The sequence below is a fragment of the Muscardinus avellanarius genome (genome assembly GCF_963383645.1).
Source record: "Muscardinus avellanarius genome assembly, chromosome: 17".
Lineage (NCBI taxonomy): Eukaryota > Metazoa > Chordata > Mammalia > Rodentia > Gliridae > Muscardinus > Muscardinus avellanarius.
In genome coordinates this window covers 40,836,266-40,859,437 of record NC_137803.1, presented here as the reverse complement: position 1 = coordinate 40,859,437, position 23,172 = coordinate 40,836,266, and the positions used below count along the sequence as shown (strand labels likewise).

The following is a 23,172-nucleotide window of genomic DNA, read 5'->3' as shown; positions in this document are numbered from 1 at the left end:
ACCTTGTCTCTCTCATGTTCCTTTCCTCTGGTAGAAGCTAGAAGAGACATTCTTACCTGGCTTCCTTGGCACCAGCACGCGAGGTTCCACGCAGTGGTCCTGGTACCTGGTGAACGCAGTGTAGTGCCACAGGATCGAGAACTAGGAAGTGGCACGTGCTTCATCCTTGAGACAGTGTCCCTTCCCTCCATCACTTGGCCCTTGTGGACAGGGCGGTATAAGTGCAGCGATTAGAGGAACACATCTGGCCAGGCGGGCCAGTAAAGGATGCTGCACATCTGTTTGGCATAAAAGACAGAGTGGGTCCTTTCCTTCTGAAGGTAAATCACCTCCACGGAAGCTGTGATGGGGAAGAGTGAGGGGCCCTGGGTGTTCCAGAAAGACCACTCATTGCAGTGTAGAGACATACAGAGAGATTTGGAGGCAGCCAAGAAAGAAAGAACTTTCCAATGGCCACTCATTCCCATTCCTGCTATTCACTTGGTTTTCTTTCTTGTTAAAGAAAAATAATCATCTTGGCTTTGAACCTTTTCACTAAACACTACTAGGTTTTACTTATTAAGAAGATATGGCCGGGCATGGTGGTGCTCACTTGTAATCTTAGGATTCGGGAGGCTGAGACAGGAGGATCACGGTTCTCAGGCAGCCTCAGCTACTTAGTGAGGCCCTCTATAATTTAGTGATACCCTGTTTCAAAAATTAAGAATAAAAAAATAGGGCAGGGGGTGTAGCTCAGAGATTGAATGCCCCTGGGTTTCATCCCCAGACCCGCAATAAATAAATAAACAAACAAATAAATAAATAAAAGAAGAAGATATGAACCAAGTAAACATGGTCTTACTAGGATTTTCTGGTTGGAATAGTCATGTCCTAAATGTTTTTACTATTAAAATAATCTTTTTCTAACACCACTTCCTCAGGGGATTCATTGAACACTTCTGTCACATTAATTTCTCAGTCATAAACAGCATGACTCTGAACTTATCCTTCATGTTAATATGGGACCGCCATTGCTCTGGACCAGAATTAAATGCATATGCAACTGTTTGGGGTATTAGATGGCTCAGTGATACAGTTTTCACCCCCGTGATTTTGCACGATGGATGTGAAACGGCTTGAGCATATGTACATTTTTTGAGCTATGTGTTTCATAAAAACTTTGTAGTTCTCGCTTGTCATTATTTTCTACTCTTTTTCTTATTTATTTATTTATTTATTTATTTATTTATTTATGTGGTACTGGGAATTGAACTCAGGAGCATTCTACCTCTGAGCTATACCCTCAACCCAAGTTATTTTTATTTTGAAGCAGGGCCTCACTAAGTTGCTGAAGCTAACCACAAACCTGCAGTCCTCCTGTCCATGCCTCCCATGTACTGGGATTACAAGCATGTACCACCATGCCAGGCAGATTTGCTTATTTTGATGACACAGGTCAGGTAGTACCAAGATAGGGGAAAGAGCATGTTCCTTTCCTCTGGTAGAAGCTAGAAGAGATATTCTTATCTGGCTTCCTTGGCACCAGCACGTGAGGTTCCACGCAGTGGTCCTGGTACCTGGTGAACGCAGTGTAGTACCACAGGATCGAGAACTAGGAAGTGGCACGTGCTTCATCCTTGAGACAGTGTCCCTTCCCTCCATCACTTGGCCTCCATCACTTGTCCATCACATCTGTGGACAGAGCGGTGTAAGTGCAGCAATTGGAGGAACACATCTGGCCAGGCGGGCTCTTGCTTTGAATGATAGTGATTACACATCACTATCATTCTTCCTAGCTATCCTCCGTTACATCTGGGTATAGCCAGACTCACACATATACTTTCCTTGTCTCTTTCTAGGAGCGGCCTATTGCCAGTTCATGGACATGCTTTTTCCAGGCTGCATTAGTTTGAAGAAAGTAAAATTTCAAGCAAAGTTGGAGCATGAATATATCCACAATTTTAAACTCCTGCAAGCATCGTTTAAGCGAATGAATGTCGATAAGGTAGGAAACTATTCCGTAAAATTGTTTTTAACCAGAAATGCAGAATTCTAGGAACATACCAATAGGATATATGTTGATAGCTCAACAAGTTGGGATCTTTATGTAGTATAAAGCAAACTACTTGTATTTGTATGAGGTTTAAATTTCAAGGGTTAAATTTCTAAACTTGTAGCCATTATATGACAAACTCTTAACAGGGACCACAAATGTTAAAATGTTATTAGTTATGTTTTAGCATTGTAGATGAGAAATTTTTATGTTTGCCAGATGCCTGTGTGGTTCTCTGCATATTTGTTCCTTTAGAAAAACAACATGTTATAGTGGGAATAACATGGGTTTAAATCCCAGCTCCATGATACATTTTGGAATATTGGTAATATATAACCCGTGAGGTGGCAAAGCTTTCCTGCACATTCAGTTTCTGTAGCTTCCCTCCGTATTGGCTCACAGGGAAGCCCTGTGCTTTGGCCACTGGGCTTCTGTCTGAATCTCATGTTCTTACACACACACAAAGCCTTGACTCACCTTAATTTTGTCACTCTCTTCTAGGTTCCCATTGACCTAGCCCAGAGTTACAGGAAATAAAATCTAGTAGTGGTGCAATCGAGAGAACTGTCCCTTTCCATTTTTCTGCAAAGCTAGCGGGCCCACTGAATTAGAGCTGAGTAAACTCCATATTTCCCTTGTTATAATTCTGAAGGTTTGTGGAGGCCTCAGTAGGAAATACTGGTTGGCTCTCAGTTGCTGTAGCAAAGGTTGTTCCTGTAAAGCTGTCTTAGAAGCTGATGTGGAAGCTGTGCACCTTGTCCCCCGCGGTGCTTCTATACCCTCCTACAGCTGCCTCCGTCTCTTTTCCTTTGCACTCCATGGCACATTTCTGTGCTTTGAGGTAGACTGTAAATGACTGAGCCCTGCATTCGTGATTAGTTGTTTCCGTCCTAGTCTCTATATTGCAAGTGAGCTCTGGAAAGCTTTGTTTTATATAAACCACTGGATCATTCTCCATTTTTCTTGACTTACCCATTTGCACTCTGGAAGCTGTAATTTTTATAAGAGTTTATTCTGGTACAGTTGGACCAAATGTTATAAAGAAAAGCATATCAGCCTTCTTGAAACAGCGTAACGTCCTAGGCCTATGTTTTTGTGGGGAGATACTTTGACAATAAATATCCCATAAGGGAGACCACCCCTCCTGATGGCTGAGGACAGTCCCTCTTTTGTCTGGTATGTTCAAAAGTATTAAGTATTCCAGGAGAAACATGTTGTTTTTTTCTAAGTTCTTCATTAATACGATGCAGAATTGATAATTCTAGAATACAGCTGGCTGTGAAGCTGGGTGGAGGTATCAGAAGTCCATGCACTGTAGGTGAGAAGGAAATAGTTATATTTGGGGAATACTTTGGTTGTGTTAAATCCTAACAAGCCTGAGGTCCGTGCCTCACACAGTGGTTTTACATGGCAGGTAATCCCAGTGGAGAAGCTTGTGAAAGGACGTTTCCAGGACAACCTGGATTTTATTCAGTGGTTTAAGAAATTCTACGATGCGAACTACGACGGAAAGGAGTATGATCCCGTCGAGGCACGACAAGGGCAAGATGCGATTCCTCCCCCTGACCCTGGTGAACAGATCTTCAACCTGCCCAAGAAGTCTCACCACGCAAACTCCCCCACAGCAGGTACCGTCACAGCGAAATCGCGAAGGCCTTGCATTTCAGAGAAGGGCTCTGAGCCTCCTTGGCTTCCTGTGTGTTGGTGACTGATTCTTCACAGTAGTCAATATGTTCTTGCTTTGGGATGGTTTTTATCCTTGACTGTCTGACCACATTTATCTTCCTGTAAACCATCTGCCATAAGTCTAATGATCTTGATTTACTCATTTAAAAAGGCAGAGGTAACATTGCATCACTGAAAGAGTATATTAAAATAATACGATAGGGATAGATTTCTTTTTCCTGCTAGTTTTCTTGAGAAATTTGACATAATCTGTTTAGATTTTGACTGCAATATTTTAACTGATTAATTACTGGTAATACAGACCATAATATAAACTTATTTATGCTGCTAAATATGGTTCCTCATCTATAATCCTTCAAAGGAAATTCTTAAACTCTACATTCTATCTCCTGTCGAACACCTCATTGAGCCACCTTTGTCTAAAGAAGTCACTGAGGATAAATACTGGGAACTTTAAAATTTTTTAAGCTTGTGTACATAAAAACCTTCCTAAATATAAGCATCCCTAACATGAAAAGCAGACTTTGCCAAGCAAGATGTATTCTTGAAAAATTGAGTCATTGTAAGTACCAGTTGGGTACTGGATGGTTAAACAGAGATACCCTTAGAAACCATTTATTTCTGTTCCAGGTACGGTTAATCTTAAACCATTAGCCTTTATGTTGTACATAATAGATTCCTTATTTATGACCAGTCTCCAATCAGAATGGATTAGAAATGGTTAACCGTGCTACCAGGGTAGTTATACCTTTGTAATCACAGTTGTCCTTACTGTTAAGTATCCTTTTTGTTGTTGTTGTTGTTTGTTTGTTTTTTCTTTCCTTTTTTATGGATTCCTGGATTTAGTCAAGGTAAACTGAAACCATTGGGAGTCTGGTATTATTTAAAGAATACTTTTAAGTATTTATCTTTAAAATTACTTTTAAATATAAAAAGATTAATGCAAGTATTTACAAGTATTTTAGATGACTCCACATTCATCTGGATTAAAACAGTGGTAATGTGGAGGAGGAGGAGGAGGAGGAGGAGGAGGAGGAGGAGGAATGGACAACTCAGAAAGCTGTGTAAGAGAAAAATAGATGGGCTATTGCTAATGGATTTATCCGGGGGTAAATGATAGGAGAGAATCAAGCATGACTTCTGGCTTTTCTCACACCTGAGAAGGATACGGATATTGTTTAAGAGTGCTGAAAGTAGACGAGGTTTGGGAAGAAATCATGAATTTGTTTTGAATTTACTGAGTTTGAGATTCTTTTGCAACACCTAAGAGAAGATCTGACTAGACTGTTTTTGTCTGTGTGCACATGAGAGTGTGGGCTACAGGTAAACATCTGTGAGTCTTCCATATATCCATGCAGTTGAAGCAGGACGTGAATACAGAGTGATCAGGGTTTGAAAGGACCTTGAGGAACTCTGACATTTTAGGGTTGAGGAAAAAGAGCTTGCCTTGGAAGGAGAGAAGATGCCAGAAAGACTGGCGAAAACTTGGGAATGATGTATCAGGAAGCCAAAGGAAGGGACAGGTGATCAGCAGTAAGCTGAGCAAAGCAAGGCCTGGTGGAGTCAGTCCATTCGCTTGCTTTACTTGGAGGCGCCGGGATGATGGGACAAGGACTGGATTAAGGAATGAGTTGTTCAAAAGAAACAGACAGTTCAAAGTCCAACTTGGGACCTGTAGAGTGGGTGATATATAGATTAAGAAAACTAAGCACACATCTTTGGGAATAAGAAGTGTTAGGAAAAGGAAGCTGAGATCAGGAAGAAAACCAGAACAAACAGTAGAGAATTCTAGAAAGAGGGCCACCAACATGCTGTATATTAATTGAGGAAATATCAAATAGGGTGAAGTGTGAAAATAGACCAGGGAAATCTTACTGTTAGGAGGTGATTAATATTCCTTCAGAGAAGTGGGTGGTCCGTGATGCTGCTGAGTGCTGACCCCTGGGGGGCAACACCTCACCAGGGGCATATGGGATGGGGAAGGGAGGTGCTATGAGCAGATTACAAAGTAAGTACATTTGGTCAGAATAGGGAAAAGAGCTGGCAAGGTTCAGGAAGTAAAATAAGAAGGAGAATGCCATTCTTTCTCTTTGCCCTGTTTTTGCCTGCCTTAAGGATAAGGCAGAACCACAGATAGGAAATAATTGAGAATGGGGGGGGGGAGAAATTGGAGGAGCATAACCCTGAAGCTAGAAAGAGCAAGCAGAGATAAGGGCTGAAGGAAAGGGAAGGTGTGTTGAATATAGGAAACAAGCATCCATGCAGTCCCAGATGCACCTCCTTCTGCCAGTAAATTCTCTCAGCCTGGGGGTTGGAGTGGAGAAGGGGAGGCATGTCCTCCCCAGAGTCTGCAATTGAGGAGGCACATGGAAGGGGGGAGGCTGGGGTGAGAAAAATCAAGAGTGGTTGCTATTTGTCATTTTAATGTCATTTTCTATAGCTGTTAGTGTTGGACAGATTGGTCTTGAAAACAACTGTCATTGTCTCAGATTTTTAGTAGTGAAATTGGATAGACCCCTGAGTCTTTTTCTTCCACCATCATAACGTGTCCATTCATTTATTCATTTATTTTTTACCTTAGCTTCAATACTTGTATGCCCCCAAACAGATCTGTCATCATGCTGCCTTGCCCTTGTTTTCAGGAATTCTCCATCTCTCACAAAAGCCACAGAGAAATGTGTGCTGTTTTGATAGAATGTCAACAAACCGAAAGAGAAATATATATTTTCCAGAGCTTAACCTCTCAGGTGACAAAGCTCAAGAAACACATGAAAGTCAACAGATAATAAATTTGGGTTTTAATGGTCCAGAGGCAGTCATTCCTAAGACTGTGTTCCTCATACTCTGCCCATGTTTACTTTGTTGGTCTTAATCGGGGAGAAAGGATATTTGCAGAAGTCAAATTAATCATTCCCTTTTGAATAAAATATGTTTTAACTCTTCAACATTGTGGGGTAGTAGAGTTATACTGGGGGGAATTATATCAAGGTACACATCACCTGTAAAACATTAGTATTAATGTCTACTAGGAGAATGGCTTCTATAAATGCGTTGAAACCTCATTTTTCTAGAAACCATGTGTTCAGATATTGGGAACAAAGCCAAGAAAATGTAAGCCAAAATGTCATTGTCATTATCATTATTATTATTATTATTATTATTATTATTATTTATTACACTGGGGATTAAGCTCAGGAATATTCTATGTCCAAGCTATACACCTAGCCCTTTTTATATTGTGTGTTGAAACAGGGTTTTGCTAAGTTGCTGAAGGTCTTAGCTGGACTTAAATCTGCACTCCTCTTGTCTCAGCCTCCCAAGGACTGGCATTACATGTTTGTGGCCACCATGCCCGGCTGCTAAAATGTCTTCTAAGAGTCAGAGTATATATTGTAAAACCTATGCTGTAAAATTAATGCACTTTACACAGTTTCTATGAGTTTCTAGGGTACTTATCCAAAATCTATTTGCTCTTTCTTAATTTAAACATAGTTACAATAAGCATCAGAATATGGTTTCTCAGCACAGAACTTATTAGGGCAGAAGTAGGTCCCAAGAGGGAACACAAAATCAGGAAGAGAAGAGCTAAGAATCTTCAGACCTCACAGAGGAGCCAGCCCCATAGTCTAGGATCTCTATTAGGGGACCTGTCCATAGCCTCCAAAGTATGGCATCCTAAGTTTTATGGGTCCCTTTTGATTCCTAGAATCCTCTTAGAACCCTCTGTTGTAATACTGACCCTGAATTACTTCTCCCATGAACTAGTTTTAGTCTGTAAACTGGTCTCCCTGCTCTGGCCTGAAGCCCCTCAAGGCCACTCTTCACTCACAAGTCTACTTTTTGTCCACTCAGAAATTGTGATAAAGTGCTTCATGAGGTGGGGTTAGCCGTCTGGAACATGCACACTTATTTCACAGTGTTGTCAGGTGAGTAACATGTAGCAGGGATTCTATTCTTACTTCAAAGCGTTGGTCATTTTAAAATGATCTACATTATTGAAATAAGCCATGGCTGATATAATAAAAAACAGGAACTGATCCTCAATAGTTTTTCCTTCTTGGCTTTGGAATGCTTGATTCATTGTGCAGTGGATTTGTTTCTCCCCCGCATAGTTCCTTGGGCTAATATGCAAATTAGCATGCATGTCCTGACTGCTACACGTTAAAAGCAGGAAGGGACACTTCAAAGCATCTGGGACGACAGAGACCAGATTCCACTGGAAAAGTGACCAGGCTGAGTAGCCAAAGGGTAGCAGTTGAAAGGACTCTGTATACATTAGCAAGGGAACAGAATGTGCTTTTACGTCATCCAGACTACTTATATAGCCACACACCAGAGGAACTTCGCTCATATATAAAATAGATACACTCCACACACTTGCTGCAGTCTCTTTTTGTAAGAATTTGCTTGATTTCTTCTGATTTTTCTACAGAATAAAAGCTTTTCTTCGCTCAGCGTGGTGGCGCACGCCTGTAATCCGAGCATTTGGGAGAACGAGACAGAGGACTGTGGTTTGCAGATAGCCTCAGCTACTACTTAGTGAAGCCCTTTGCAACTAATTGAGACCCTGTTTCAAAGTAAAGAATAAAAAATAGGGCTGGTGGCATAGCTCGTAATTAGAATGCCCTTGGGTTCCATCCCCAGTACTACAACAACAACAACAAAAAAAAAAAAAAAATACTTTTCTTCCATGGAGTCAGAAAAACCATAGAATAGTTTGGTTTCTGTGTGTAGTTGGGAGACTTACCTATACTTTAGTGTCGTACAAGGGTAGATGGCTACCAGGTAAGTTTTACTCTGTCTGCACCCTAAGGAGTTGCATTTCGAATTGGTTATGTGCTACAAACCAGTGGCATGCATTAAAAACACAGCTTCATAATGATGGAAATCTGTTAAGGGCATCATTGTGAATCATGTTTGTAAATTTATTGCTATGATCCATATCCGCAAATTGAGATAGCTGTTTGGGGAGATCAGATTTTACTAAATTTACTAAATTTAAAGGGAAATTGGTTTCTATAGCAACTACAGCTTAGACACATTGCAAATTCACATATATTAATGCATTTTTAAGCCAAACTCCCACATACAAATATAGTGAGATGGATTTAGAATTGCTCTGAGGATAGAATCTGAGTTTCTCCCTTCAGCGACTTCAGTGTTTCAGCCTTAAAAATCAGGTTAATGAAAGTGCTAGAAAAGGGGTTTTGAAAAGGAAATAACCTAAGAAGTGTAACAGGATAAAGTATTTGAACAATCATAATTAAACCTTTAAATATAGATTTAAATAAATTATATTTAAATAGAATTAAAATATTGTATTACTCAATTAAAATAGTAGTGTTTTTCAAAAACTATACAGAATGTTCAAGTACTCTCCTTTAGTTTTAGATTCTCTAAGGCTGTTCATACAACCTAAAAATGTGACTACACTTATCCATGCTTTTGTTTAGCACTGTGTGAGCGATTGTTGAGCAAGAGTAATCCAGGCATCACCTTTCACCTTCTTTTGTTAAAGAATTGTTTTTACTTAGTCATTTTTTTTAAGAATAGCAGTAAGAGAGGCTTTTATCCGCATTTTGATTTTGGCTTTATAGATCAGAATATAGTCTCTCTTAGCTGTTTTACCACATGCATTTGAAAAGGATGTGTGTTCTGCAGTTGTTAATTGTATAGTGTTTCAGAAATAGATCAAGGTGGTTCATAGTGTTATTCAGATTCTTTATGTTTTTTTAATTTTTTTTATTTTTGCGGGTCTGGGGATGGAACCCAGGGGCATTTGACCTCCAAGCTACACCCCCCTGCCCTATTTTTTATTCTTTATTTTGAAACGGGGTCTCACTAAGTTGCAGAGGGCCTCACTAAGTAGCTGAGGCTGTCCATGAACCTCGATCCTTCAGTCTCAGCCTCCTGAATGCTGGGATTACAAGCATGCGCCACCATGCCTGGCCAGATTCTTTATGGTTTAACAAGATTTTATTTACTTTTTTTTTCTAGTTCTAATAAATGCTGCAAAGATGTTAAATTTTTCTTGCATTGATTATGGAATTGTCTATTTCTTTCATTAATTCTCCCAATTTTTGTTTTTCTGGGTTTTTTTATTGAGGGGTTATTAAAAATTATACCTAGGGGCTTTCTGTGTCCAGGGTACATCCCCAGCCCTTCTTTATTTTTTGTTTTAAATAGAATCTTATTGAGCATCTAACTACACTGGCGAGGCTGTTACCAAACTGAGATCCTCTATCTCAGTCTCCCAAGTATTGGGCTTATAGGTATATACCATCACTCCTGGTTTTGTTTTCCATTTTTAAGACTCTGTTACTGGTACTTACATATTTATGACCAAGTAGTCCTGTTGAGTGTGTGTGTGTGTGTGTGTGTGTGTGTGTGTATGTGCGCGCACGTGTGCGCGCGCGCGCATACACATGTGGGAGTAGTGGTTGGGTTTGAACCTAGGGGCATTCTACCTCTGAGCTACACCTGCAGCCCCTATTTACTTTAAAATGGAGTTTGCTAGGTTGATGACAGTCTCACTACTTGCTGAGGCTTTCTTTGAGCCTGCAATCCTCCTTTTTCAGCCTCAATAAGGGATTACAGGCATGCACCACTACACCCAGCTGCCTTTTTATATTTTTGAAAACACTCTTTGTCTAAGACTCTACTTTATGTAGTAGTAGTAGTAGTAGTAGTAGTAGTAGTAGTAGTAATAGTAGTAGTAGTAATACTAGTCCAGCTTTCTTCTACTTACTGTTTGAGTGGTTAGTGACAAGCTAACTTTCCACCTATCTTTGTCTTTTTTTTAAAGTGTGTCTCTTTAAATAGTATATATTGGGTGCTTTATTTTCATTCTCATAATCTCTGCCTCTTAACTAGTGTTCAGTCCATTTGTATTTAATGTAATTATAATTTTGGTTAGATTTGTTCCTGGCAAATTATCATCTTTTTCTTTTCCCTGAACAAGGTTTTTGTCTTTACATTAACCCTGCCCCATTATGGCATTGTATTCCTTTGGCCTACTCTCATTAAAAACCTATCCATTGTTAAGCTGCATACCACTTAGTGGCTGCTTCATTAAGACCTGGAAAGAATGTAAAGAAACACTTGACTGACCCAACTAAATTCTTAAAAGAGATCCCCTACTCCCTGGAAGAAGAGGGGCATTGGTGGTTTTGCTCTTTCAGTTACCTGTCTAGCATATGTAAGGTGTGTAAGAAACATTGCTAGACATTGGGATAAACTTTTCTCAAAGAATACTTGAGCCTATATTTCCCTATTGTCTTAGTCTTATTGGCCTGCTGTAACAAAATACAATAAAGCAGATGCTTACAAACAGTAGAAATCTATTCCTCATAAGTTCTGGGAGCTGGCTAGAGCAAGAACAAGTGCTAGTAGATTCAATGTCTGCTAGGGACCTATTTCCTATAGCACCTTTATAATGTGTCTTCAGATGGGGAAAGTGCACCCAGACTCCTCTGGGCCTCTTTTATAAGGGCCCTTATTCCATTAGGAACACTCAGGGCCTAATCCTGTGTGTGTGTGTGTGTGTGTGTGTGTGTGTGTGTGTGTGTGTGTGTGTTACTGGGGATGGAACCCAGGGGCCTTCTACCTCTAAACTACACTCCCAGACCTATTTTATATTTTATTTAGAAACAGGGTCTCACTAATTTGCTGAGAGCCTTACTACATAGCTGAGGCTGGCTTTGAACCTGTGCAATCCTCCTGTCTCAGCCTCCTAAGTACTGGGATTACAAGTGTGCGCCGCCACGCCCGGCCCTAATCACTTCTGAAAGGCACCACTAACACCATCACATTAGGGATCAGGCTCCAACAGAGGAAAGGGTGGGAGGAGGACCACAAGCGATGGGACCATAGCATGTGCTTGCGATGTGATCAGTCCACAACGTGAAATAGCAGTAGTACTTTGCCTTGCCACGGAACTGAATATTTTTGAGTTTGGAATATTGGACATAGAAAAGAGCAAAGCAGCAAGAATAATTCAGGAATTTCAAATAGGAATCTCCTGGAGTACCTATGGTGTGGAAGAGAGGTATATTCTCCATTTCTATTCCCATTTGTTTGTCTACAAACAGTTTTTATGGGTTATACTAATTAATTTGTAGTTTTAATTATTTTGAGTTTTTTAGGATCAACATATGTACCTAGTTTTCTTTAAAACAAAATTTTGTAAAACCTGGACATCAAAACCTATGAAATACTGGGGTTTTACTATTATGTAGCTCCCAAAATATAAGTCTAGTATGAATAGAATTTTTATTAAATTGATGGGAAAAGAAAACATTTAAAATGTAGAGAGAGGCTAGGTACAGTAGCATATGCCTATAATTCCAGTACTTGAGAGGGTGAGACAAGATGACTGCAGGTTAAAGACCAGCCTCAGCAACTCAGGGAGGCTCTCAGGAGCCCAGTGAGAACCTGTTTCAAAAACAAACAAAATTAAATAAATGAAAAAGAGCTGGGAATATATCTTGGAGGTAGAATACCTCTGGATTCAATCTCCAGTTCCACAGAATGAATGAGTGAGTGAGTGAGTGAGTGAGTGAGTGAGTGAGTGAGTGAGTGAGTGAATGAAATATAAATGGAATCAGTAATATTAGCAAATATTTAGTGCATAGCATGTGCCATCTGTTGTTGCAAGGACTTAATGTGTATTAGTTCAATTTAGCTTCACAGCAATCCTAAAAGATAGATACTATTATTATTCTCATTTTAGAGTGTAGAAAACTAAGGGATAGAGAGGTTTAGTAACTTGCCAGTGTCACTTACCTAGAAGTAGGGGACTCAAGATTTGAAGCCAGACTCTTGACTTGAGAGCCCACCCTTTTTAACTATAATATAACACTGCCTCTCTGAACTATCACAGACACAGTGTGTGGTTTTTTTTAATGTTCTTATCTCCTCCCCATACTCTTTTGAATCACAGCAAATTTTTACAAACCAGATTCAGATTGCATGGTACATAGATGAAATTTTAAAAAAAGAAAAGAAAAATCCTCTCAGTGTTACTAATGCTAGAAACAACAGAACATACTGTACTATTGAGGTAGCTTTCGCCTTTCCTTAAATAATGTTTTAAAGTTTGAAACCATTCCCATTCATCCTTACAATAGGGTACTGAGTAAGAAATACTTATTGTATTTTATCCGCATTTATGAATGCAGTCCGTATTAATCCACTTGTTACAGGAGGACTCTTATCAGCTGCAAAGCAGAACTGTGTATAAAGCCCAGAATGCTGAGCCTAGATTAGTAGGAATATTAATCTGAACTTTCTTAATCCTTCAATTCAGATATCTCTCTGGGCAAATGGTCTAAGGGATTTCAAAGTGAAGAGTAAGCCCCTGAGACAAAATTGGCATGTATGTCCTGTTTCCTCGCACAGGCTTCTGTTGAAGAGGCTGGTGAGATCCATTGTTATCCTCTCTCACCAGGAAGCAGACATCCTGGCCCTTTTAAACCTTGCTGGGTAGCCGGGAGTGGTGGCACATGCTTGTAATCCCAGCATTTGGGAGACTGGGACAGGAGGATCACAGTTCACAGACAGCCTCAGCTATTTAGGCCCTTTGCAACTCAGAGAGACCCTGTTTCAAAATAAAGAATAAAAAAAAAAAAATAGGGCTGGGGGTGTAGCTTGGAGGTAGAATGCCCCTGGGTTCCATCCCCAATACTGGGGAAAAAAGATAAAAACTTACTGGATCCTTTCATAACACACATTCGACCATTCTTATATAGCTGCTCATTGAATATGTTAAAATGTTTGTCAGTTCAGCAACCAAACCCATGTGTTATTTTAATAGGTCACCTTTTTTCTCTATATAGGTCTAGGTTGAGATTTTGCTTTTCAACCTTATAGTAACCTTGTCAGTTCTCAAAAAGATCAGTGTAGCACTCACTCTGTTTTCATAAGCAGAATATCACAGATTGCCTGTAAGACTAGTTTTTTTTTTTTTAATTATAGGTGACTTTCTTCATCATGTGGCACATTGGGTAGAATAGAAAAGTTTTTATTTAAGGGTTTTTCAAGAAACCCTTTGAATCAGGTAAACTAAACTAGAAAATAGTTTTGTCTTGCTCATTCATTGTTTCCCCACTGATGACACATAGAGGCTGTCATATAATAATAGTTGTTGAGTTAGTAATGGAACATGAATCTCTGAACCAACACGTGGCTGTCTTTGAAGTCCCTCTAGCCATTTCTGTCAGCCAAGAAGCCCCTCATACTATAACACTATAACTTAGAAATACCAGGGCACACTACACAGTGGCTCAGAAATGTTTCTTAAAACAACAAACAGTTCCTATTTCTTATATTCCTTGCCCTTTTTGTGAAAGCTTCACCTCCATTCTCATTCACCCAATCTCGACAAATATTTGTCAGGTCCCCATAAGGGGTTCTAGAGATACACAGTGATTTCTGACTCGGTCCCCATTTTCAAGAAAGTAACAGTCTGGCGAGGGGAATGCACTCAGGGACTATGGGAAAGCCACCGGAGCTGGGCTTGCATTCTGTAGAGATTTCGTAGGAGAAGAGAGTTCAACTCAGACTTACAGGAATGAGTAGAAGTAGCTGGCTGAGGGTGTGGTGAGGAGCATTCCAGACAGAAGGAACAGAATGTTGAAGTGGAGAGAATGTGCCCTGTTTGCTGAAGTGCATGCTGTTCCGTGTGGATGTTTTGAGACACAAGGCTGCAGGGCCCTCAGTGTTGTTTTAAAAAAGAAGCAAGAAAGAAAATCACAAACTTAGCCACTTAAAACAACACACACATTTTATCTCACAGATTTTGAAACCCAGACACAGCTTAGCTGAGTTGTCTGCTTTAGGGTCTTACCAGACTGCAGAGTAGGTATCTACTAGGCTGTGGTCTCATCAGAGGCTCAACTAGGGAAAGATTCACTCCCAGGCATCCACTGGCGGACAGTTTCCTTATAGCTGTAGGACTGAGGCTTTGGTTTCTCGCTAGAAGCCACTCTCAGTCTCAGAGGCTACTTTAGCGTCCTTGGCACAGGGGCTTTTCAACAGAATGCCCACTTCCAGGCAGCTACTGCAAGGCTGGTGAGGAAAGTCTTACTTGGGTGTCTGCCAGCAAGGCCAAGGCCTGCTTGTAGAAACATAAAGACAGGAATGTCTCCCACCATCTTGGCCATCCTCTGTTGCTTAGCAGTGAGTCACACGTGTGTGTGTGTGTCTCTCTCTCTCTCTCTCACGCACACGCGCACACACACACACACACACACACACACACACACTCAAAAGAAAAAAATATACAAGTATGTAAGCACCCAGGGCAGAGGTCACTGGAACGGGAGGTAATGCCCTGGTATTTCTAAGTTATAGTGTTATAGTGTGAGGGGCTTCTTGGCTGACAGAAATGGCTGGAGGACTTCAATGACAGCCACGTGTTGGCTAAGAGATTCACGCTCCATTACCAACTCAACAGATATTATTTTATGACAGCCTCTATTTGTCATCAGTGGGGTCTTTGGAATGGGGGGTTTGGGCTCTGCTTTATGCAGAGGTTTGCAGAGGTTATACATTATAATGGGAACTGGAGGGAGTCTACATTATAAATGGAAAGGTTGAGCAGAAATTGGTTCACCTTATAATGAACGGGTTGTAAGTGACACACTCACTAGCATGTGGAAAGGGTAGCAGCCCAGGGGAAGGTAGTATCATGTGGGTTTTCAAGATGCAGTCAGCCTGACTTGGTACTTACTGGGTTATGGGAAGGAAGGGAAAGGAGGAAGCCAAGGATACGTGAGCGCATGTGCCTGGTTCGGTTGATGGTGAGTGGAAGTAGAGCGCCTCGAGCAAGAGCTGGTTGAGGCAGGGAATGGAGAGCGGATAGTGCACACGGCTCTGCACGTTTTTCTCACTTCCCTGAGCTCTGTCTGTTGTTTGGCCTCAGCCCACGACTGCTGAGAAATCTGGATGACATGGTGTTACTGGAAGGCAGCAGGCTTCCCACCATCAGGAAAGGGACTCTGACTAAAATCAAAGGTCAGCACATCATAAAATAATAAGTACATAGGTGTCCTGAAAATGGCCATCTCAACTGATAAGCTTTGTGCTTAAATGGTGCTGCACGCCGCAGCCCATGATACCCGCGATGGCGCCTTCCTGGTAATGCCTGCACCTCTTCAGTCCCCATGGCCTGGCCAAGGTCAACAGGCTCTTTCCACCAGTCTTCTGCCCTATTCTGTAGTAAACAAGCTGGGGCTGCTGCTCTCAATTATTGCTAGGAAATAATGCTTGTGGATTTTATTGGGCTAAAAGGATCCTCATCATTTCTATTGCTCTGAAGATAATTTAAAAAGAGTCTAAGCCAGGATGCTGATTTGATTTGGGCACATAGACATTTCAAAGCACACCTGATTTTTTGTCAAGGTATTCAAGAGGTTTGAAACCAGATTTATTGAAAGAAATGTATACCAGGTTGAAATAACTATTTAAAAGTCAGGATCTTTTAGACGAACCATTTCAAAATGTGAAGTGCTTTCCTGCATTTTTTCCTCTGATGAAAAATTCTCTGAAACCAGAGTGGCTCAAGCAGAGCCTGGAAAATACTAGAGAATCACATGATGGCTAAAAATAATCACATCATCTCCAGCAGGGACAGTAAGCAGGGCAGAAGTAACTCAGGACAGGAGCTCTTCCCCACCCATCGCAGGAGCAGGCTTTGAGGGCGGCCACCCCGGAGGGGTCCTGGGAAGTCCTTAGGTGTCGCTCACTCTGTAGTGCTCTCAAGAGACCCCTGGCTTGCAGGGAGCCAGGCTGTTGCGCTCCCTGGGGGCAGAGCCTTTTACTGTGTCCTGGGCAGTGATTGGGAGAGAGACAGGCTGACTCATAACACTTATCCCTGCCTGGTTTTCCCTCCGAATCGATAGCAGATGCTATCAATCACAGCATGTTTTTTTTTTTTTTCTCTTGTTGGCATTGCAAGATGGAGGTTGTATAATATTGCTAGGCATTTATTTGGTGAGTGTTCTGTAGGGTATAGAATGAGGCTTCTTAAACTATGACAACTTTACCAAAAACAAAATAAATTCATCCTGTGCACACCCAGAGGAGCGACTGCAGCCACCTCCTAACTGGCGTTTTTGTGTCCGCCATCCTACGACACAGCAGGAAGAGTGAGCCTGTTAACACCCGCCCAGGGCATGTCCTCTCTCAGGATCCTGCACTGGCCTCTGGCAGTGGCCTATAATGTCCTGACCCCCGGTGTGTGTCTCTGCCTGTAGTGCCGCAGGCCCTCCCTGCTCTAGCCACCGGCCTGGCTTCTGGACGGTGAGGTAGAAAGGGTCCTTGCACTACCACAAGGCCTTTCATCTGCCTGGGCAGCTCTGGGCCTGGATGTAGAAATGGCCGCCTTCCTCGCCACTCTCTGTTCTAGGTTCAAGTCTTACTTTCTCATGAGACCTCAGAGACCTAAGGATTACCACTGCCTCCATCATGTCCATTTGTAGGGATCTGGAAGTTGGGACTGTGGAGTTCTGTTGACCTCTTCGGCAAGTGAGACTTTACGTCAGGACAACCCCCCTCACCTGCCCAGGGGCTCTCATCTTCATGCTGGTCTGCCAAAGGACTCCCACCCGGAAGAACACCCGCCACTGCCCACTGCTCGGTGCTCCAGACCTCTGTCCTGAGTCTCTGGGCCGAGTGTGGTCTGTGGAGCCCTGCAGTCTGAGTGAGGAGGTGCAGCTAGAGAAGAGTGGGGTCCTGTGTGAACCCGCCTTAATTAGCGTCTTCCCTACCCTGCACCACACCTCCTCCTCATGGCACTGAGGGTTGCATTTACTCTATCACTTACTAATTCAGTATGCTGTTGTTATCCCCCCCCCCCACGAGAACGTGAATGGCACATGGACAGGTATCTTTTGTGTTTCATTCATCATTTTACTCTCAGCTCCTGTTAACTAGCCAGGTACATAATAGGAGCTCAATAAATATGTGTTGCATGAGTGAATGAATTAGGATAATATTAGAAGGAGCATGGAGACTGGCGCTAGAGCCCACTGACTACTGGTATAGTCAAAGAATATAGGGAGCAGGGGCATAGGCTGTGGATCCCACTAGTGGGTTATGGGCTCATCAGAGTTTTTGTTTTTAATAAAACAAGTCCCAGCCAAATGCAGTGGTACACCCCTGTAATCCCAATACTTGGGAGACTGAGACGAGGAGTGCAGGTTCAAGGCCTATCTCGGTGATTTAGCAAGGCCCTCAACAACTTAGAGAGATCCTGTTATAGAATAAAACAGGCCCAAGGATGTAGCCCAGAAGTAGAACGACTCTGGGTTCAATCCCCAGTATCACAGAATAACAAGTCTCATTCCATTCTTATTCCAGCAGTGTGGTTTTTATTTTGCCAGTGTCTAGAAATGGGAACCCAGTGTACTTTTCCATCATTGTTTGGATTGGATCTCATTTGATGAGTAATAATAGTCATACAGGCTAACATTTATTGCGCACATACGGTGTACCAGGCTCTTGTATAATATTTTTTCATGTTTTTACTCATATACTTCTCCAAGCTCTGGAAAGCAGGCACACTTACTATTCCTGCCTTAAACCTAAAGCAAGCAGGTGGCGGTGGAAGTCACCACATTCAGCAGGTGGTGGGATGGGACCGGGATTCCTGTGGAGGCTACAGGCTGCAGAGCCCCACTCTTCACCCCTGTGGCCTCCCTGGAGGCCGCTGATGCTGACGGTCACCAGTTCTGTGCCAGGTTTTCCTTCTCCGTGATTAATATGGCTCCTGATCGCTGTGTGGAGCCACACCAGGCTGCTCCAGGAGGAGCTGCCCACTTTTACAAGCTCACATTAGAGTAGTAAAAAAAGACTAGTCAGGCTTTGCTACCGGCAGCATTGGTAAGGACAGAGCCATAGGGCTATGAACTGCTAGTTTCAAAATAAAAGAAATTACCTCTTAATGACCTTATGAACCAGGGAGCCTAGAACCCTGTTAAAGTTCCATTGGGACCGAACTCTGACCACTGAGGTCCTTGTCTTTGCCGTCAGAGCAGATCACAGAATGTACAAAGTAAAGGTGAGGACCCATTTTTTCAGGAAAGGATCTAGTCTTTGTGACTTGAATTTTCAGTAATGAGAATCATGTAGGAGCCGTCAATCCTACCTCGGTCTGATGGCTCTGGTGTCCATCACAGAGTAAGTCATTCCTGTGGGAACTCTCTTCTCAGCAGTCTGAGCCAGACACATTCCTCAGCAGGGGCTCGTTTTTGTTTCAAACCAAGTTCATTATCTGAATTAAAAAATGCGCTCTGTTTGCCAGAGTGAAGGGGGTAAAAAACTGATGTCAAGTCTGTCCATGAATGATTCACCAGTGCAGATGTGATGTGTCTTCTGCCATGTGTCAGATGCGCCGGGGGGGCTGAGTGAGAAGGGCCGTGTGGCGGGAGAGGAAAGGTCCCTCGGAGTAGGGAAGAAGTTGAGAATGACCAGGAGAGCGGTAGCTTCCCGAGTGCATGTGTGCACGCGTGCTCATGTTTTTAATGTCTCTGTGGTTCTTGTCAACAGTATTTATGTCATATTTTTAGCTCCTCTGTTTATGATTTTGGCAAAAGGAGTACAGCAGATTATGTGAGAAGAATTTCTAAATCCAGCCGAGTCCTGGCCATGAGGATAAATCCAAGTACAGTGCTTTTATTTGCTTCGCCCTTCAGAATCCATCGAGCCTCATACGCCCGTAATGTAGATTTTCCATCAGCACAAAGCAAGCTACTAATTATTGACATTAGACACAGCGATGCTCTGACTTAAAGCCGTGAGCAGAACACTCATTCTCTTTTTCTTTTTTCTTTTACAGCTATGGTTAAAATGTCTTAGAATCATATGTATATCCCCAATCCTAAAGGCATTAATTAAGACACAACTGCTCAAAGACAGGCATTGTAAATCATGTCCATATCCAGTGGGCAAATTCAGAGAATTACACAGACATGTACAGAATTTATGTCTGTTTTCCCTTTGCTTCTGAAACTCCTTTTTATTTTGAAATGGAAAATTAGGGAGGAAGAAGGAAGCTTGAGGGCAAAACAATTGCTGGTAAAAACAGAGCTACCACTAATTATGCTTTCAGGACATTATCAAATGCAGCTCGAAAAAAAAATGGAAATGTTTGATAGCTGCAAGAAAAAAACGGTATCTGTATTATAGCACAAGTAGCTGCACTCTGTGTAAAAGCCGTGATGTAAATGGTTTCCACATAAACATTGAGCAGCGAGGCATGGGAAGCCACGCTGGTGGAGCGGGGCATTCTGAGCAGTCGGAAGGCAGCTGCTGAGCATCTGAGGCTCTAACACCAGGATTGGATGATGTAAGGGACATTATTAGGTCACTCCACAAGACTGGAACAGTCACATACAGATAGTAGATTACATAAAAGCATTATATAAATGTTAAGTTTACTACTATTAGTAACTACCGTTTTCCAGTAACATTCTTATAATTGTGGCCCCAGTATGTGGGGAAAGATTACTAGAAACTAGGCACACTTTATTTTTTCTTTTTTGGTACTGGGAATTAAATCCAGAGTGTTCTACTTCTGAGCTACACCCTCAGCCCATTTTATGTATTTATTTATTTTTACTTTGAAATAGGTTCTTGCTAAGTTGCAAACCTCCTGTCTCAGCCTCCCAAGTACTGTTACAGGCGTGCACCAATGTGCCCCACAGGGTACATTTTAGAGTGTGAATATTTGAAAAAAGACAGCAAGACCTATAAAGCCAATTAGCAGAAACAATTCTAAAATAGCTAAACAGTATGCCACATTTTAAGATATTGTCTACTTTTATTCACTCTAAAATGTAAAATATTAAATTACTAAGTAGGAAAAGGCTAAAAGGTTTCATTTTATGTTTTTAATTAGTATTTCTTAGTATATGCTAATCCTGAAACAACTGGAGGGGTAAGTTACTTCTTATCTAATTGTAGCTTGTGATATTTAGAGAGCTCACTTTCTATTTTCTGATGATAAGTTTTTGGTTTAACCTTGAGTTGTGTCTGAAAAACCCAAAAACCTAAACTCTGAAATCTCTAAGGTGTTTCCATTATCTTTCTTCTTCTTCATTGTCTTATTTATTCATTAGAAGGTATAAATGTCACTTACTAGTGCCACCCTCTCATATCCTCATTTTTCATTTATTTACCTCTCTCGGCTTCCTATCAAACAACCAAATCAGAACTTCAGAACCCCTCTACTTTATTTTTGAACTGGGGATTGAGCCTGGGGGATGGTGGGGGGGGGGTTCTGCCACTGAGCTATACCTTCAGCCCATTTATTTATTTATTTATTTATTTATTTATTTATTTATTTATTTATGGAACTGGGGATGGGACCCAGGGGCATTCGACTTCCGAGCTACACCTCCTGCCCTATTTTTTATTCTTTTTTTTGAAACAGGGTCTCACTAAGTTGCAGAGGGCCTCACTAAGTAGCTGAGGCTGTCTGCGAACTGTGATCCTCGGGTCTCAGCCTCCCAAATGCTGGGATTAGAAGCGTGTGCCACCATGCCAGGCTCCCTTTTATTTATTTTGAAGCAGAGTCTCACTAAGTCATTACATGGTGGCCTTGAACCTGCAATCCTCCTGTCTCAGCCTTCCAAGAACTGAGATTACAGGCGTGTGCCACTGTACCTGGCTTAAAGGCCCTCTAATTTAAAATATCAAATACTAATTACTTAATTGATCTATTGTTAAATTTTTCAAGTGTGTGTTTTCTTCGTTCAGCATGCATGGTGTCCCAGAGAGTACCTGTGAAGGGGGAGGTACTGTCTTCGAGTCTCCACATGCACACAGCTGGAGGGGCAGCAGAGACACCAAGGCAGACTTCATGGCTTCCTCTTTCATCTGAGGGGGTCTGTAAGAGGCACCAGGGTGGGCCCTGAGCGCCAGTGAACTTACAAAATCCAAGAGGCCCAGGTGCCATTTTAAGGACTACTCGGTAGAACCAGAGTGGCAGAGGATCAAACCCACAGAAGTCTATTTAAACTGAGCTCTGTCCACAGCGGGGATGTTTCCTTAAGAACAAAATGTTGCCCTGTGAAGCTATTGGCTAGACCGTCCTAGCAACAGTAGTAACTCTGGCCTCTGCTGTGAGTGTGGAGAGTGGTGGCCCCTGACCTGTGTCCCCAGCCAGTGTCCTCATACTTGCTCGTCCTGATACCATGGCCCTGCCTGCCGAGGCCCTTTGTCCATAATAGCACACAGTTCAGTTTTTTCTCAAGCTCCATCTGATGGGGTCCTGAAAACACGGTTGGTGGTTGGGCTATTTTACAAGCAATCCATTTCTGTTTCTTCCTTTTTTTTTTTTTAATTGGCATCAGACTAGATAAAGCAGTGTGAGGACATACAGGAGTGTGTCTGATGAACCAAGCTTATGTGGCACCCGGCCACAGCACGCTTGCTGATAGAGGTCTGCCCAGAGCAGGGGCACCTCACGTCTCTCTAGGGAAGCCCCTCCTGCAGGGCAGCTTCCCTCAGAAGAGGCCAGCAGACCAGTGCAGACAGCCCAGCCAAGCCATGTGGCTCTTCCTCACTCAGCTCAAGCACTAACCAACCAGGTACCCTGGGCCCGTCTTCCGGACCCTGCGCCTGAGGGGCCTGCATATTAGCATGGGGTGATCTTGGTGGGGAATCAAGGAAGGATCTCCTTCTGGGAGGCTGACACCTTTTGTCTGGTCTTCTTCTGTGTTGCTAGCTCTTCTGGTCAGTGGCTTTGACACTGACATAGTCTCCTTGGGTTTTGCCTGGTGTCTGTGCTGGAGCAATGTCTGTGCTAGGAGTTGTAACTGCCGTGGAGAGTGTCTGGGTCGAGCATCGGCCATGGAGATGGAAAGTGACGAAGCAGATGCAGCTCTTGCACCATGGAGTTACGTCCAGGGGCGCGGGCCTCAGCGGGTGGTTGGACCACCACAGTTGGATTGGCTTCTGACAAAGTGTGAGGGAACTGTGGTCGCCCAGGGAAGTGAGCTCCAAGCTGAGACCTGGAGAGTGGTAGACCTAGCCACTCAAAGGAGGTGGGAGGGGGCAGAAGAGAGGGTGTTTCAGGCAGAATCACACTGGATGGATGTGGAGTCACAGGACACTGGCTTGTTCCTGGGAAGGTTGTGGGAGCCAGGCCTGGGAATTCTTAGGTGACTGTGTCACTCGCATGAGACTGAGCTCCTGGAGATCAAATATAGGCTGTTACTTGTGAATAGTCTTTTCAGTACTTTTTGTTACTTTCCTTACTTTCCATTAGACTTTCTAAAAATGAGATTATTGCTTATATAAGAAAAGCCTGAAGGAACGTGATTTTGCAAACATGACCTTCCCTACTGCTGGGCCAGTGGCCGCGCCCTGAGCGGGCTCCTGACAGGTCAGCGTGTCCTGCTTCTCCTGCCTCCTCCACATCATTTGCTTTACCCAGTGGGTCAGAGAAC

The 23,172-nt window shown here is 42.5% G+C and overlaps 1 protein-coding gene across 3 annotated transcripts in view; it reads left to right on the top strand.

Annotated features, from left to right (window-relative positions):
- MAPRE2 (microtubule associated protein RP/EB family member 2) overlaps nucleotides 1–23,172 on the top strand; it is a gene marked incomplete at both ends in the record, with an annotated part of 159,507 nt that overhangs the window by 118,789 nt on the left and 17,546 nt on the right. For all 3 annotated transcript variants that reach the window (XM_080714793.1, XM_080714792.1, XM_080714794.1), the window contains 2 exons: nucleotides 1,839–1,984; nucleotides 3,447–3,660. In XM_080714793.1, coding sequence (XP_080570919.1) covers nucleotides 1,839–1,984; nucleotides 3,447–3,660 — 360 coding nt within the window. The remainder of the gene's footprint in view (nucleotides 1–1,838; nucleotides 1,985–3,446; nucleotides 3,661–23,172) is intronic.